Below are 16,934 nucleotides of genomic sequence, written 5' to 3' on the forward strand. Positions count from 1 at the left end.
AGAACACGCCACTACGACGCGGTTAAGAGCGAGCCAGCGGGGCAAAGTGACGCCTCACCTGGAGTTTTCCTGTGTCCGGTTACGACCGCCTCGCCACTCAGGGGATGCAGCCAGGTTGTACTCTTGGCTTCTTCGCTGAGGCGACACAGCGAGACGCATTACGTTAGCGCTCATCATCATTTGTGTAACGGCGTCTTTTAATTCATTTTTTTCTCCCGCCTCCAACACTTACTTGACAAAGAAGACGCGTCCGTCACGAGTAAGCCCATAACTCCAGGAAGAAGGCAGACCGCAAATCCACTCGGGCTGGAGGTCCGCCGCCATGTCTGCCAATGGAGAGAGTCGCGCGCGCGCAGCAGGCAAGCAGGCAGCGCGTACACGGAAACCTTGGCAACGGCGGGTGGCAGCCGCCAGGTACGCTTCACGAGTTGCCCACTCTCTTACGTGTCATGTTTGAAAGTTATCTGGAATCACTTTTGCAATTCCGTTCCTCTCTACTGGTGTTGTTGTCACAGGCAGCCCAGGCAGTCAGCTCTGAGCGTGAACGACCAAAGGGGCAGGGCTGGATGAGCCAACCGTGACGCCCCGGGGCAGAATTGATCGGACAGGGCCCCTTTAAGTGGCAGTCAGATCTGTCAAATGGTAAACACAAGGGTCACTCGTTGCACCTGTGATGGCTCCTTTAAAGTGCGAATAAGGTTTTGTTCTATACATTTACATAGCTATATAGAAATTACTATGGCTGACTGCTTTGGATTTTGCTTAAAAAATATTTTGAATATTTTCTGTGCGCGCCCATTAGTCTAAACACGAAAATTTGTCTAATATAGCGTTTGTAAAATATGAATCACCCAGAAAAATCCAGCCGTTTGTATAAAATTATTCACATCAACGTTATATTAAGTTGTATTTTTATTTGGGCAGATCCTGACACCTGATTGGTTGTGCTGCTCATCAAGTCAAGGCAAATCAACTCCAGAATTATAGATTGATGCGAACCAAGTGTCGAGTGAAAACACTCCGATACACTGGGTGACGCTATTTCCCTCTACATTGGTTTAAATACTCAAGCTAAACAACGAAATACATGCCTTGACCGCTCAATCAAGATAGCTCACAAAAGTCCTCCATCATCATAGCAGCCATGCTTGCGACCACTTCAGGCCAAAGCAATGGCTTAGACAAGATTTGAGTTAGTCTTTGATGGGAGTTTGACAGATAGAATAAATTCATTAAACACTGCAAGACAGGACCATATACTAATTAATTAAAAACATAATTTTATTTTTATTTTTGCATATAATCATTGTGAGACAATTGTTATGTCACGCACAATTGCGTTACTGACCTGAGGCAAAACATTGAGGGATTTTATTTGCACAGTTTGCTAATTTCATTTTCTCTTCTGATTTGACAGACATCAGAGCTCTGGTGCCCCTCTGTTTAGAACTCATTCTCTAAGCAGATGACCGAGCATTTGGTCGCTACGTCCCCTTCCCATCACCAAACACCTCCCCCCGGTTACTGGAGTGAGGGAACATGTGTTCAGCACACAATAGAAAACAATGGGAACAAACAGGCGAGGGACCGGAGTGTTGGATGACTTGTCTTTGGTGTGAAAGGCTGATGCGGCACTTTCACGGCTCAGTGACAGAAGACGGGTGACAGTAACCCAAAGGTAAAGTGAGTTGAAAGAGTGTCTGCGCACTTTGTGTATGTTGTGGTTTGTCTAAGTGTGAGCTCATGCAATCAGATCACTCATTAAAATCTCTCAAGGCCTTCGGTGGGTCCTGCACAGTACTTTGGTGAAAGACTCATGAGTCTATTTTTGTGACTGGCATGAATGGTAGCGTAACTTTGAATGGACGTGGGTTAGATAGGCCCAGCGGATCTGAGGTGGAGCGTTGCGCCGTTGTGGAAGTGGTCACAAAGGTCTTAAATCATGGCCAAATCAATGTAGCTGCGCCGGTGTGGGAGTGGTCACAGCTGATTTCAATCACGACAAGTCAACGGGGCTCCTTTACTTCTCTTTAAAGGCAGCGTGCTAGTCATGCACGAGAGTTTCCCCATGACGCAAGCACATCTGCGCCGTGAAATGGGTACATGTGAACCGCCCCCCTGATTATTCACTTATGCGCCACCCCACAGCTACATCGCCCAGTGGGATGATTTAAGAAATATAAAACAATGATTCAGAGGGTTTGATGCCCACTGTTCATTCGTGTAAGACGTGGTCCGAGTAGGCATAAGGTTTACATCGACTTTCTGTTGTTCAAGAAAGTCATCACTGTAAAAGCAAAAATTCTTCTTCCTATAGTATCGAGCATACTCATTATTCTAAGTATTGCCTTTTTTTTTTTTTTTGTTACCATCTTCTTCTTGGGACGTCCCAAAATGGGAATTACTTCACTTGTTTAAATATCATTGTCAGGTTTGGTCATAAGCAAGTAACAATTATGACCAACATTGCAGGTTACCGATGGGCAAAGCTTGAATTACAAAAAAAAAGTCCTGTGACATGTTACATAGGTTTCTAATGGTAAATGATGTTCTCTGTTCTGCCTTTGATTTTGGACTAAACACAAGTACATCAAAAAGTATTTAAAATGGAGTAATCCAATGATCAACGCTGTTCAAATCTTGAACGAATCATACTTGTGTATCAATAGCGTATTATGGCAGACAGCTCTCTCGGGATAGAAAGTGAGAGTTTTTCCCAATCTTAAATTGAATCTGGGCAGAGGAGGGCTATTTCTATGACACATTCAAGAAATATGAGAAAATGGTCCAAATCTCATTTTCAGTTTTGACAAGGATCGGGAGGGACAAAGAATAGGTTTCATTTTGGGTTCTTATTTCTAAGGGGTTTGGAAAAAAACAGCTACACTGTTGAGAAATTTTAACGGCGGTAGATGGAATGAAGGTTGGATGGATGGATGGATGGATGGATAGGTAGACTTTTTCTAAAAGTGATGGAATAAATTCCTTCTCAAAATTCAACATCACAAGTTGACATGAAAACTGTTTTTTCCCCCAAAATTAGGTAAAAAAAAATAATAAAAAAAAACTTCACAGCCTTTCTGCAATACTTTGTTAACGCATGATTGGGAGCAATTACAGCATCAAGTCTTTTTAAATATGATGCCACAGACTTGGCGCACCTGTCTTTGGGCTGTTTAATCCTATTCCTCTTTACAGCAGCTCTCAAACTCCGTGAGGCTGAATAGCCATTTTCACATCTCTCCAGAGATGCTCAATTGGATTCAAGTCAAGACTCTGGCGGGGTCACTCAAGGACATTCGCAGAGTTTTCCTGAAGTCACTCATTTGATCTCTTGGCTTTGGGCTTGTTGTGGTTGCAAAATGTAAAAGCGATAATAATTAAAAACACAGTGACAAATGCATATCCTTGAGTTTTCTAAAATCTATGAGGACAAGGCACCCATTTTACATTTATAAAAAAAAAACTCTCATAGCACACCAGCTAGGTCCAATGTAATAACAATGTAATAATGATGCTCTCGCCATTTGATGGAAGAGCATGTGATTGTTTTGTCTCTTTATGAGAAATATGAATTGAGCAGCAAAATCCAGACCTTTTTATCCATCGCAGGGTGCGGCCATTTTGCCACTTAAAATGACATCATGCTGCCTTCGGGCTCAGGATGTGAATGTCATGTGACCAAACACAGAAAACAGGTGAGCTGTGGCTGTTGTTACCTGAGCCCTCATACAAGATGGCCCTTTCGTTTTTTTTCCCCATTGTTTCCATATAAAGCGAATGCAGTTTGTGCAGTCACGTGCAAATCTCGTGCCGCACGATGCGTTGAAGTTCAAATTTTGCGCCTTTGCTGATGTCAACTTTTTATTGCAACGCCAACAGCCAATCAGCGTTGAAAATGAAGGAAACCAATCACATTTGGAGCCGCTGTATCATTAACATGTTTTTTTTTTTATTGTACCTAATATAATTTTTTTTAAAATGTCACGCTGTATCTCAAACTGGATTTCAAGCTCCGGTTTAAAATTGTAATAACACAATAAAAACACAAGTCTTGCGCCTGATTCACTTTGCATTAGGCACTCTTGTAATCGTCTTCACGCTCAGCTCATGCACGCTTCTCTGCTCAGTTCCAGAGCAGACTGGCACCATCGGAATGTAATTAATGATTGCACATCATCAAGCAACTGCTTTGTTCTGGTGCCAACCCAGAAGTAAGCATGTGCATGTCTGTACTTTGTAGGAGGACGCACTCGCCACTTTAGACCAGGGAGCGACTTGGCATCTGTGCCGCTCTCATCTGCTCGGCATTAAATGCGTTTGAGACAGAGTCATCAACCAGACTCCGCTTTGTGAATTGAGAGCATTTATGATTGGAAATGGGAGCTATCGAAACGCAATTATGTGATTAAACAACAACAGCAATAGTACCTGATCTACAGGTCCAACCTCACAGTAGCTTATGATACTGTAGTGTTTAGCAAATACCGGACGGATTACGCCGTATGAGGTCATCCGCGCTCCAATTACAACACACGGTATCATTTGAGCAACATGAAAAAGCCTCAAGATAATTGGCAGGCGGAACACGGGAAGCTGAAATGAGCAGTGTAGGTCACTTGATGAAAATTTCTGTCAAATTGTTCTCACTCAACATGACGGCTTGAACGGTCGCTTGTCAAAACCCGACAGCTAGAAAATAGACCTTTCTGGTCCACTTTTTGGGCCATTCCGTGTGAAGTTTACACATTCTCCCTGTGCTTGTGTGAGTTTTCGCAAGGTACTCTCGTTTCCTCCCACATTCCAAAAGCACCAAAAGTGGCGTTAATGAAAGGCCCCAAATCAAGTCTAGGTGTGAATGTGTGTGTGAACGGTTGTTTCTCGATATGAGCCCTGTTGAATGACTGACGACCAATCCTAAGCGAGCCCACCTCTTGCAAAAAAGTCAGCTAGGATAGACTCCACCTTCTTCGTGACCCTGAACAGGATAAGCAGTAGAAAATAGATGGATAAACCATCAATTAATAACCAAAAGGGCTGACTATTTTGTTTTCCAAGTAAGGTCATGAATAAAATAACAGTATGATAATCACAAGGTTGCCTGCATTTCCCATTTACTGAGTCACATGAATATTTTACATGACTAACAAAATAATTACGTTTCCATTAAGCCCGCTGCTTTATAAATAAATGTACTGTAAGGACTACTATTTGCAATTATATACTCTGCAAATTAGCTTGTGCAGAGAGTAAGTAAATGGGTTGTTACTTCATTAAACTGAAGACCACAAATGATATCGAAATACGGTAAACGGGGAGTCTGCAACCACCAGGCTAAGATGCACCAAGACCTATCGCAGTATCGGTACTCGGGAAATGTTCCGAGACTTAGACACCCGATACCACATCACCGGCCTGACTAATACTGTCCGGGTGGGAGCTATGTCAGCGATTTGGATATACTTTCAGTACGGTACGAAGACAATAATTAAAGGTAGTGGACACCAACCACCAGGCCGCGGACCGGGCCGCACAGATGAGAGAAAAAAAACTTGCAGTACTTCTGGTTTATTTATTATTCAAAGCTGGAAAAAAAGTGATCGGCTTCCGTCCGTTACATTGGACTCTTGACACTTGTCAAGATGCCAATTCTCACGCTCGCATTATGTTGCCGTAAAGTTATGTGAAAGACTTGTACGAACCGCTCCGCAGCAGAAAAAAAAAAGTTTGGGGACCACTATTTTAATTGACTGCTTCACCTTGCTGAGGGTTCTACCAGCTCTAACATATTAGCAAGAACTCAAACAGGACAATGCTGCACATGAGTATGGCTCTTTAATACGCAGCGATCATAAATGTTTTCCTTTCTGCTGACATCACAAATTCCAGTGCGCGCCACCTCCTACTTTCATTTTCACAAGTGTATGTCCCCACCCTGTAGTGCATCTACATTTAAGTCGTGGATTAGAATTGAATTCTTAGGGAAATAGATCATGTTGAATTAAAAAGTACATGGACTGAAAAGGGGGAACGGCAACATGCGGTCTCAAGTGAAACTGTAAAATGTGCTTGTCCCCCCCCCAATGCGGTCCTCCTTTGGTGACGCACACATCCTGTGTCTGATGGGAAAGCAAAGCGGTATGACAGACGGGTCATGACCATCTTCTTCAAGAACAGCCGGGGTCATGTGAGAAACAGCGAGAAAGGCTGTTAACCGACATTTATCTTTTTAATTCGCCAACACAAGAAGTCCTCAAGGACTTGTGGGATATTCACAAAGGGATCCGGCTCGGGAGAATGGAGCACGCAGGCTTAGCTAGGGTTAGGTAAGAAGAATTTAATTGTTCAGTTCTGAAAGTAAAAAAAAAAATAAATAAATAAACTAAAGATTTTCTGCTTTTAATAGTTACAGTATTCCCAAGATGACCGTAATTTAAAAACTGTAAATAACATTTATTTATTCATCCCAAAAAATGTAATTTTTTGTCTCTCTCTCAAAAATAAACAAAACAGGCAACCTGCTCGGACGTCACTGTCCACATATTTATGTATGAACATCTGTTGCTGTGGCTATTTTGGTCTGGACATTTTTTTCAATTCAAGGTCATACACACGTGCGCACACACAATCTCAGTAACATCGTTGCGACACTCACACCCTTGTTTTAAATCACTTGAAAAGCTATTGTGAAATCCCGCCTTTCTACCTCACGTGCTATCTTAGAGCTTCTGTGTTTAATCGAGTAGTGGGAGGGGATTGATTTCAACGACAATCTCAGCTGCATTCTACGGAAATTGCTTCCTAAATAGTTTGATTGATTGCTTCGGGTGACTGTCCTCGTGTTCATCTTGTGCAAAATAAAGACAAAGGCAATCGTTATGATGATATAAAATGAGATCAAATTCAAATGTCTGTATCCTGTGAATTTAAGTTTCAATGGATACCTTTTATTGATTATCTAAGGACTGACAGTATATTGCACAACCTGTTGTATGTATCCAACCTACTCTGAATTGCAACATTTAATTAAACAGTAGCCTCACCTCAAACTACGAGACATCCTTGGAATTGCTCACACAATCAGAAAAGAAAAACCAAATCCACAAACTTTGCATCAGAGCCATTCTAATTGAATACATGTTGAAGGATTATTTATAGTCTGTGGATTCTATTTTCAGTTTGAGAAAGCACCTGTACAGTATGCCTGACAAGCACGTCCAATGAGAAAAGGGTGTATGTGTGCTTGGACAAGAATCAATAGCTCGGTTGGAAAAGACAGCTGAGTCCTGTGGAGAAGTTGTCCCCGGGCCACTAAACACATCCACGTGCGACACACCACTGAGTACACAAGGCCATCTGCTGCCTCTGCTGGGACATGGAGGCAAAAGTGTCAGGGAGAGAGAAGACTCTCTTGTGGCGACTCCATGAAATCAATACGTATTGATTGCTCACTTATCTCAAAGGCAGCCTGGCTGATGAGATGTCAGACATGTGCTTTCCTGCAGTCGGAGCAAAGCCAGGAATGGATGTCGGCCCAGTAAGCGCTGTGATGTGAAGAACAAGGTTAAACATTCTTAACAAAGTTGACTTTGGGGAAAATGAAGCCCCGAGTGGACCTGTCAGTCTGCATGGATCGGCACGACTCTCCCCATCCTCCTCAGCATCCACAACCAACCAAAACCCCGCCCCTTTTCCTCTCTCACTTCATCTCATTGCGGGCAGACAATTAATCAGCGCTTTGTAGCTTGGGTATCTTACTCACTGCAATTGCTGAGCTCAGCAAGCCACTAGATCGCGGTTGACTTAAGCTTTAAAATTGAAAGCTTTGTGAGTGGGGGGGAAATGCATTGATTGATGGATACATAAATGCAAAGATGGATGCTTATACACTACAGTTTTAGGTCACGATTAGATTTGTTCCAAGAGTCACGTTTAACTCTTATGGCACTCGGTAGAGCTGTTAACAAAAATTTGAGAAAATAGTCAACCTGTCAATTTTGTCTTTGTTAATTGGAATGTAATTTAATTATACATGTTAGCAATTTTTTTTTACACTGGTTTTATGTCCTAAATTTTGTTGGGGCTTCCTGAAAATGCATTTTAGACAAATACTTTAAATTTATTATCATAATGTATGTAACTGTGTTAAGAAAGCAAAGTGTGGGGAGTCTCTGTCACCAAAACTGGACGGGTGCAGTCACTGAATGGGGCAATCGATAATTGCCAACAGTCTCTCAAACTATTCGCTCTGTCTTTTCCCTGAAAGAAATGGACCAAAATGGGAAATTGAAAAGCATCGCACTACAAAATATTCCTTTCATTTAATTTTGCAAAATTATATACACGCCAAAGTTTAAGGCTAGCACGGACGTGCTATGAAATGTGTGTCCAAAAGTTTGACTTGTACTTTATACTCCTGTATATATATATATATATATATATATATATATACCCACACTTAAACAGAACTCTCTATTTTCCTACTTTCCAAATACTTCAGTTCATTTCTTGTGTTCATTACCACATTAGATGCAGTCATGAAGCAACCTCATCAACAATAAAAGCGATCATTTCCACTTCAAAAGATTAGAAGCTATCTATGACCATTTAAATGTTCCTCAGATGGTAATAGCAAATAAATGAAATGAAATGTATGGGTGCATCACTTTACGGTCGACAATAAAAATCTTACTCTGCATTTGTGCACTTTTACAGAAATGCGCCATAAAAATACATAAATAATATTTGAAGCACAGAGGGATAAGAAGCCCATTGACTAATTGCATTTGTAACTACCATGCAATTACTATGGCACGCACTAAATGAGTTCCCCAGGTCTTAATGTGCAGATCCTGATTGCTGTGAAATTCAATTCATGGATTGCTGCCTAATTTGCTGAGCCGAGATGAATGAGGTCCCCTTAGCACAACAACAGTTCAACAAATAACATTTAATTCTGACTCTAGGAAGTCAAATGTTTTTCTGTCTGAGATGATTCGGGAAAAGCCACATTCAAAGCAATGTAGATTATGCAAAATGGGAAAAACAGGCCTTAAAGGTCGTCGATACCATAAAAACTCACATCACTCCAACAAGAACGGAAAGAGGAAACAATTACAAAGTCGCCAAGCCTTGTGGTATATAATATTAATATCTCGCCAGCCTTTGCTTCCGCTGCAAAACAAAATATGATGTGATTTACCGACAGAGGCAGAAAATATAAATAAAACTCCAGCTGAAACATTGTCACACTAAGACCGCCTGAATATGCAAATGTCCTTGTCAAGCTCATTGTTGCTGCCAGGTATTTACGACACGCTTAATGGGCTGCACAATGACTTCAACTTTACCCCCATCCATCTTTCCGCAACAAGTGTTTATAGTCTGATCGTTTGCCTCCAATGCATCAGCGCTTGTCAGACATAGCCACGCTGCATGTGTTCCTCCAAAGTGTGACACAGCGGAGTAGAGCAGGCGTTGCGGAGCCGCAGTGAATTTGATGCCATTTCTAAGGGAAGGGATTTAAGAGCTGTCACAGCTTGTGACGTGAGTGGGCAGGAAAGAGAAAAACGCAAGCGGCACTTGCCACTAAACACTCGCACATAATCATTTGCGGGATTGACTGGTCGACTTCCGCAAATCCTCTGAAAGATTCAATTTCAGTGGATTGTGGAACGCATCGGTGAATCCCGGCCGAGCGAGGTACACCCCGGATTGGTCGCCAGGTCTCAGTCCACATTTGAACAAACAAGCATTTACACCTCCATTCACATCAAAGCTCGATTTAGAGTCTTCAATGAGCGGAAACAGTGAAACGTTTGACTGTTTTTATTTTATGTACTGTCATAAATTTCTAGTCTAACAGTAAAAAATCTTTTCCTTTGAGCCAGCCATGCATTCTCATTAAGTTACACCAGACACAAAGTCACCATATTGATTTTTCAGTGTCAGCTCATTAGTATTCATGTCCGCTCTTAATAAGCCACTAAAGCATTTTTTTTTTTTTTTTTTTTGGAGTTTGTGACAAGGCTGGTTGTACAAAGTGATTACATTTTATGTAGTGAAACGTGTTACTTTGAGGAAAGTAATGAGAGTGGAATGCTGAAAATATCACATTTTCACATTCATACAGCAGCATGCTACATAATTTAGCATCGGTTTTCATCGGTACATTTTGCACCTTGCTGTCGTAACGCAAAGCTGCCAACCTCCAGAAATTTCACTTCCATAACAATTTTTTTTTTTTTTTAATTTTTTAATTTTTTTTTTTATTAAATGTCCATAACAATCAGCATTACACCCATAACAACAGCGAGTTGAGTAAAAATACCAATCATCTCATCGGTTAGTCGACTTGACGATCGTCACCTTAGCATTGACTACAAAAATCTTGTTCAAACATCAGTGTGTCAAATTATTGCTTAAACTTTTGAAAGAAAATAAAAAGGTTGGTTTTGTTCAAACATCATCCTTGTTGAGTTTAATGCCAGCTGGCTTCTTGAAGGAGTTCGTAAAGCTATTCACAAATGATCCCCTCTCTGTTTTTATTGGAACATAACCTTAATTCATGGCGGAAGATGGAATTGGCTCACTCACCAAGAGATGTCAAGTTAAATTTCAAAGTTTGAATGGTGTTAGCAGGCTGCACTGTCGCCTTTGAAAATTTCTGCGCCGTTTAGTATTCCGAACCGATTGTCAGCCAAACGCAGGTCAGATTCAGACAACTTTCTACGCTCACATTCACAACTGTGGGGCTTCATTTAAAACAACATGCATGCATTCCAAGAATGTGGGAGGAAGCTTAAATACCCAGAGAAAACCAACACAAGAACAAACTGGATCAGGATAAGTCAACTTCACACAGGAAGGAAGGTTAAAGACAAAATACAGCATTGAGTCTCCTACCCTGACAATTACGCGATGAGTTGGCGCAGGAAAAAAACATTGAGACATATGGGAGGATTAGTGTTTACACAAGATTCCAGCACATTGCCTTCAAGTCAACCACAATTTAAAACAGACGTCAGCAAGATTGTTGATTCAGCTGTAATGCACTAAATGAGTGTTGAATTCTAATTATAGCCACACTCTTTTTTTTTTTATATTGTTCTGCTCCATTCATTGATAGAAGCTGAACACGAGTAGCTTTGCTGTATTTTGACGTGCTGCAAAAAAAAAATGGAGGGAAACAAAATACAATGGCTCCTCAGAAAGTCAGTTACATCTTGTCTCTCCTGCCAAAATTGTGAAAAGTTATAATTACAGTCGCAGAAAGAAGAGCGGCTTGCGAGCTGCCATCGGGATGCCGCGTTATCTCGCTCTATTGTGTTCGCAGGACTGAGAAGTTGGGTTATTTATGCCTGAGTAACCAGCAAATGTGTCTTGAGGCAATTGAGATGATGTAAAGGACCTGTCACATGAGGAAGGCTTTTGCATGGAGTTTTTTTTTTTTTTTTTTTGTACGTTCTTTAAAATGACTGTGCCAGGCAGATCATTGTCTCTCCAATTCAATAAGAAAGGAATATCTCTTGCTGCCACTCGAACTCCGTCATTTCTCTGAGCTGGGCTATCTCCCAATAACTCAAACCGCCTTCCTCAGCACTGACATGATGTCAGAAAATGATGACTGCCATGCTTTAAAAGCGCGGATTTGAGTTTCTCGTGTTGATGGCCATTTGCCCAGAGCGATGACAATGACTGGAGCAGAATAACGACACCAAAACAGCTCGGCAATTGGACAGCCAAACATCCGGCTTTCTAATATCAGACGCAGACGTTTGGATTTTAAGTCATAAGGTTATATTCCAATAAGAACATAGGAAACTGTCAAGTGTTCAACAGACACCTCAGAACAACTATAATGAGCATGAATGATCAACACAAAATATATATTAAACTATATTATTCTTTTCACAAAAATATGAATACCACCTGGTACTATGTTTGCCCTGCATGTGGCCCACGAGCCACCAGTTGCCCATCCCTGCATCCACGGTTATTTGGCCGCGCGGCTGACTCACGCCTCCAATGAGTCGTGTAAGTATCAAATGAGCTCGTTCTAATTCGTAAACATGACCTGACCTGACATCCGCTTAGAAAAGGCAAAGTGAACCGGCAGATCAGCACATTTCCATCCTTTGATCTCACATCATTCAACTTGAACGGCAAAGTTGAAATGACGAGATGCACGTAACCGCCACATACGTATCGTCGCTTTCATGAAAACACATCTGGAGCGCTCCTGCTTATCCAGCGCCATCGGCGATGCACGCAGATGCACACGGTAGCAGAGGTGGATGACGTGCGCACTGCAGACGGCGGTGCACTGATGCAGAGACAGAGGCCAGACCTCGGCTTCATGTTCTCTGGCTGGGAATTATCACATCAAACATGCACGGCCATTGGTTGTGACAGGCTTGGAGCTGAGCCATTACAGCCCGCTGGAGAGCGAGAACTGTGACCAGCGTTGTGCACCAGTGAGTTCCCACCACACCAATAACATTCGGCTTGACAGACAAACCGCGGAAGGAAGTTCTTGCCGAGCATGCTGAATCAACAAACAACAGTCAGTCAGCGATCATCTGTTGTCTAAGCTTGGCTGACATTTGCACACATGAGTGCTTGTGATTTGTTTGGATTTTCATCAGTGCTGGCTTTCCGATCTATTAAATGTGGATTTTTTTTTCCCCCCCAGTAAAAGTAGTCCTGCTTACATCAGCATCACATTTTTTTTTCTGTATGCAAAGGCGTGTCTCGCCCATTTTTGGGGTTGCTGAAGTACCCCTAAAGAAAATGCAAGTAAGCCAAAAGACAGATCTCAAGATTGGTACTTGGTAGAAACTGCAAAAATGGTTTGATCCACTGGATCGCTCCGCATTTCCGACACTGACTTATAGTCACTTGGAGAAGTTAGAGTGGGCCTACCGTATTTAATTATTAGTAATATAATTAATATCAACATTATGATCAGGCCTAATTGCTGCTTCATTTTACCATAGGTCACTGTTTATGTTACACCCTAGAAACACATTGGTTAAATTTAACCAAAAATTGGTTAAATTTGACTAATCTAGTTGGTAGTTGTGCCCGACCAATCCTTTGGCTAAAATCCAGAATTGTACATTTTTCAAACAATCTATATTGGTGAGAGGGCCAACCGATAAAATTGGGAATTTTAACCAAGATATTGGTTCATTTATCAACGCCGCCCCTCCACAAAAAAAATAATAAAATAATTAAAAAATAAGAAAAAAAATAATGAAAAAATAAGCCAATCGCAGGGTACACATAAATCAACAACCGTCCACACCTGGGGAAAATATTTCAATACATTTCTCATGCATGAGCATGTGCCACCATGCACTGAGAAGATTTCGTTGACGGGCCGTTATGCGTAAAGTCTTATTGGCTTACAAAAGGTTCATTTTGCACCAATGAAATGTAACAACCACTCCGTGTTGTCAGATAGACCCGTAAACAAATTGCAGTCAAAAGCAGAATAAATTCAAATGAGTCCAAAACTACAGAAAGTTGTGTTTGCTTTGGACATATTTTTATAACTGCCACCCACGACAAGACTGTGTAGGCTTCCTGTAGAATTGGCACCAACCTCATGCAAATCACAGCACGCTGAAAAACAAAAGCTGTGTGCTGTCAAACGGGCGGCACATGACAATGAGATTCAACACTCATTTTTAGATCTTGAAGAAACATTCAGACTGCAATAAAAATCAGTAAATGGATCTAAATTTAGCTTCGTCGCTATTTCGCAACATAAAGGCGACATGCATGTTTTACTTCCAAGCATGTTGAACAGATGAGATCGTTAGTCAAAATGATTAAACTTTGTCTTCTGCAAACATCTGCGGGCAGTAGGCGGGGGACACCCTCAACTGGTTGCCAGCCAATCACAGGGAACTCAAAGACCAACAACCATTCACACTCACAATCACACCTCGGGACAATTCAATTCATCTACCATGCATATTTTTTGGAATGTGGGAGGAAACCGGGGAACCCGGAGGAAACCCACACAGGCACGGGAAGAGCATGCAAACTCCACACAGGAAGGCCAGAGCCGGAATCGAACCCACGACCTCTGCACTGTAAGGCCATCGTACTAACCAGTCGTCCAACGTGCCACCCAACGTCGTTTTTGTTTATCAAAATAAAAGCTATCAAGCACACTAATTAGCACTCGCTCGAGTTGTCTCGGCTCGCTTTCAGTTGTGCCGTGTACCTAATGAACTGTCCATCGAGCGGAATGACATCGTCATGATATGGTTGTTTAACATTTAACATGAACTGCTCCTTCTATCATTTCGGATGAGGAATGGTTGTCGCTATGGTAACGACTGAGCGGTGTTCCCCACGAGCCAGTTAAAAAGTCACATATAATCTTTTTTTTTTTTTTTGCACCCAATATGATGATTCGTTCCAATTGTTTATTGCCGCAACGCTCTGCAAACACATGAACAGAAATCGTCAGAATGAGAACGCCACATATATAATTGATGCGTGATATTGCGCAACGTGATGGTTTGGATTCGAAACTACAATGCGTTGGGAAAAAAATTTATACTATGAACACTTCGATGATGTGAGTGGAAAGGCTTCAAAAAGTTTAAAGGGGATGTCATTGACAAAAGCGCTCCGGCACTTTTTGGTAGGCTGAGCAAACGAGATTCCATCTCAAATTGGCTGCATCTGGTGAATACAAAAAGCAGTTATTCAGTAAATGTTCATCAAGGAGAGACTGAATAATTGTTGCACTGCTTTACGACAACTGTTTTGATGTGTTGGAGATGTCTACGAAACGTCAGAGTCCATTTGGATATTGGATATGACCATCACTGTCCCTCAAAGCAAATTATTTTCAATACCACTTAGCCTGATCCTGATTGCGAGGAGCTTGAGCCTATCTAGCGGACTTCGACGGACTTTATAATTGACCGGTCGCCACTGTGTCAAAAGGTGTAGAGGGAGAGATACAAAAGACAACCATTGACATTATTACTATATAAAAGCTTGAGTAAGACAAATTTTACCATGCGTTGCGATTTAGAGTTATGACAGTTGAGAAAGTATAACATCTGTTTAGAGAGAAATAATGAGTGAAGATTCATACAATCATCTCTGATTAAAACAAACAAAAAAAAAATGTTGACATCTGGAATCAAATGTTTTCATTGGAGGATAGTTTTTTAATGACTATAATATTATTATTGAGCAACACCATACTGGGTGTTGTATCTATAGCAGGGGTGGGCAAATTTTTGATTCCTGGACCACAATGGGTTCTAAAATTTGACAGAGGGGCCGGACCAGGAGCAGATGGATGGAGTGTTTTGGAAACCTCACTTCATCCGAGAAAAAAGAATACATTTAATTTTAAATGAAAGTGAACAAAAGCATTACAACAATATAAATGTCTTTGAAAAACCACAGTATTTAGAAAATAAAACATTAAAAAGGTTTATTCATTTAATTTTTTCAAGCTCAGCAGGCCGGATTAAAACGTTTAACGGGCCGCATGTGGCCCCCGGGCCGTAATTTGCCCACGCATGATCCATAGTGTAACACACTTATCGCTATTTTGCCTTAACTGTAGTGCATAGAAGCAATAATAGACTTTTTAGCTAAATGTAACATTTGGACAACATGCAAATAAGAGGATTCATTTATTCCGTTGAAATCAACGCAATATCAGAAGACAGAATGAAACGCTAAAGGGCTTTACTTCGCATATCCATCATCACAAACTCCAAAGGGGAAAAAAAGATTTAATGACAATAATATATGCAGATCTCAGTTTTTGGCTCAGGTTGCAGCAGCAGCGAGAAACTAAACTCAGGAGGTGTCACCCAAGATCAAGTCACCATTCAAGCATTACCTTGAAACATAATGCCTGCTCAGAAAGGCAACGCGACGATCAGAAATTAAGCAGAAAGACCCTGACGCAGGAAGGAAAGCAAGAAAAGCTGTCATTCAGAAGATCGACAAACGACACGACCCATGGTGAAGATTATATTAAGGTCAAAACGAGGCTACACTAAATCCAAACTGGGCAACCAAGAATTCTGATTCATATGAGCAGGAACCATCAAACAGTCTCAGCAGCCGCTGCGTTCAACTGCAAACTCTGAATTGTACCGTATCGACTGGATCATGTCCTTTATATATTTTTTTTTGACAGAAAACCAATGATTGAGAAGAGATGGACCCATCAAATCTTCAACGGTTTCTTGACCAGCGTTACAGAAGACTGATGCTTCAGCTGCAAGTGAATATCTTCCAAATAGCTTGACATGTTGCCCAAAATGCAAGAAAACCATTCACTGGCACAAGAAAGTTTGCAGACTTACAAATGCATTAGAACAATCTTATGCGCCAAGTCGCCAAGCACAGTCAAAATGTTGAAAATATGAGAACTTGACACTTGTGGAACATATTCGTGCTGTCAAGCGATTACATTTTTAACGAATTAATCGCAAGGAAATTCCAAAATGAATTGCGATTAATCACATTTTTCTACTATTTTTTGTGATGCTTGTAACAGGTACTTACTTGAAGAATATCTTCAAATATTTAACTGCGCTAAAAAAGTTAAATTAATTCAAAATAATTTTTTTAAAAAATTAATTTTGACAGCCTCAATAAATGTATATATTCTCAAGAGAATTAAATAAAAAATCTGAATTACCATAATTTAGTAGCGCTTGTCTCCGGTGATGTACTTGCTGTGTTCAGTACGCCGAGGTTTGTTTGTCCGGTTGTACGCAACGTATGTGCCAATGTGTCAATGCCAAAAGCGTCTTCATAAATATGAAATGCGAAGTCATTTGAACCGAGGAATCCTGTGTCATTGTTTTTGGAACATTTTCAGGAGAATTGGTGGAGAAATCTTTGATATGACGTCAACAACTTTATGATGA

The 16,934-nt window shown here is 41.1% G+C and overlaps 1 protein-coding gene and 1 long non-coding RNA gene across 5 annotated transcripts in view; one reads left to right on the forward strand and one right to left on the reverse strand.

Moving 5' to 3' along the window:
- LOC148334851 (pleckstrin homology domain-containing family A member 5-like) overlaps nucleotides 1-16,934 on the reverse strand; it is an 85,591-nt gene that overhangs the window by 57,422 nt on the left and 11,235 nt on the right. For all 4 annotated transcript variants that reach the window (XM_088297453.1, XM_088297455.1, XM_088297456.1 and 1 more), the window contains exons 5-6: nucleotides 233-632; nucleotides 59-135 (exon numbers count right to left, since the gene is read on the reverse strand). In XM_088297453.1, the coding sequence (XP_088153579.1) occupies nucleotides 59-135; nucleotides 233-324 (169 nt within the window). In that variant the 5' untranslated portion in view covers nucleotides 325-632. The remainder of the gene's footprint in view (nucleotides 1-58; nucleotides 136-232; nucleotides 633-16,934) is intronic.
- LOC148334852 (uncharacterized) lies at nucleotides 47-16,298 on the forward strand. The gene is made up of 4 exons (XR_015843988.1): nucleotides 47-414; nucleotides 516-642; nucleotides 1,418-1,678; nucleotides 16,196-16,298. It is a non-coding gene; the product is annotated as an uncharacterized LOC148334852 (long non-coding RNA).

This window comes from Idiotropiscis lumnitzeri, chromosome 6, assembly GCF_059441095.1.
Source record: "Idiotropiscis lumnitzeri isolate Australia: NSW breed Sydney's pygmy pipehorse chromosome 6, RoL_Ilum_1.0, whole genome shotgun sequence".
Taxonomy (NCBI): Eukaryota; Metazoa; Chordata; class Actinopteri; order Syngnathiformes; family Syngnathidae; genus Idiotropiscis; species Idiotropiscis lumnitzeri.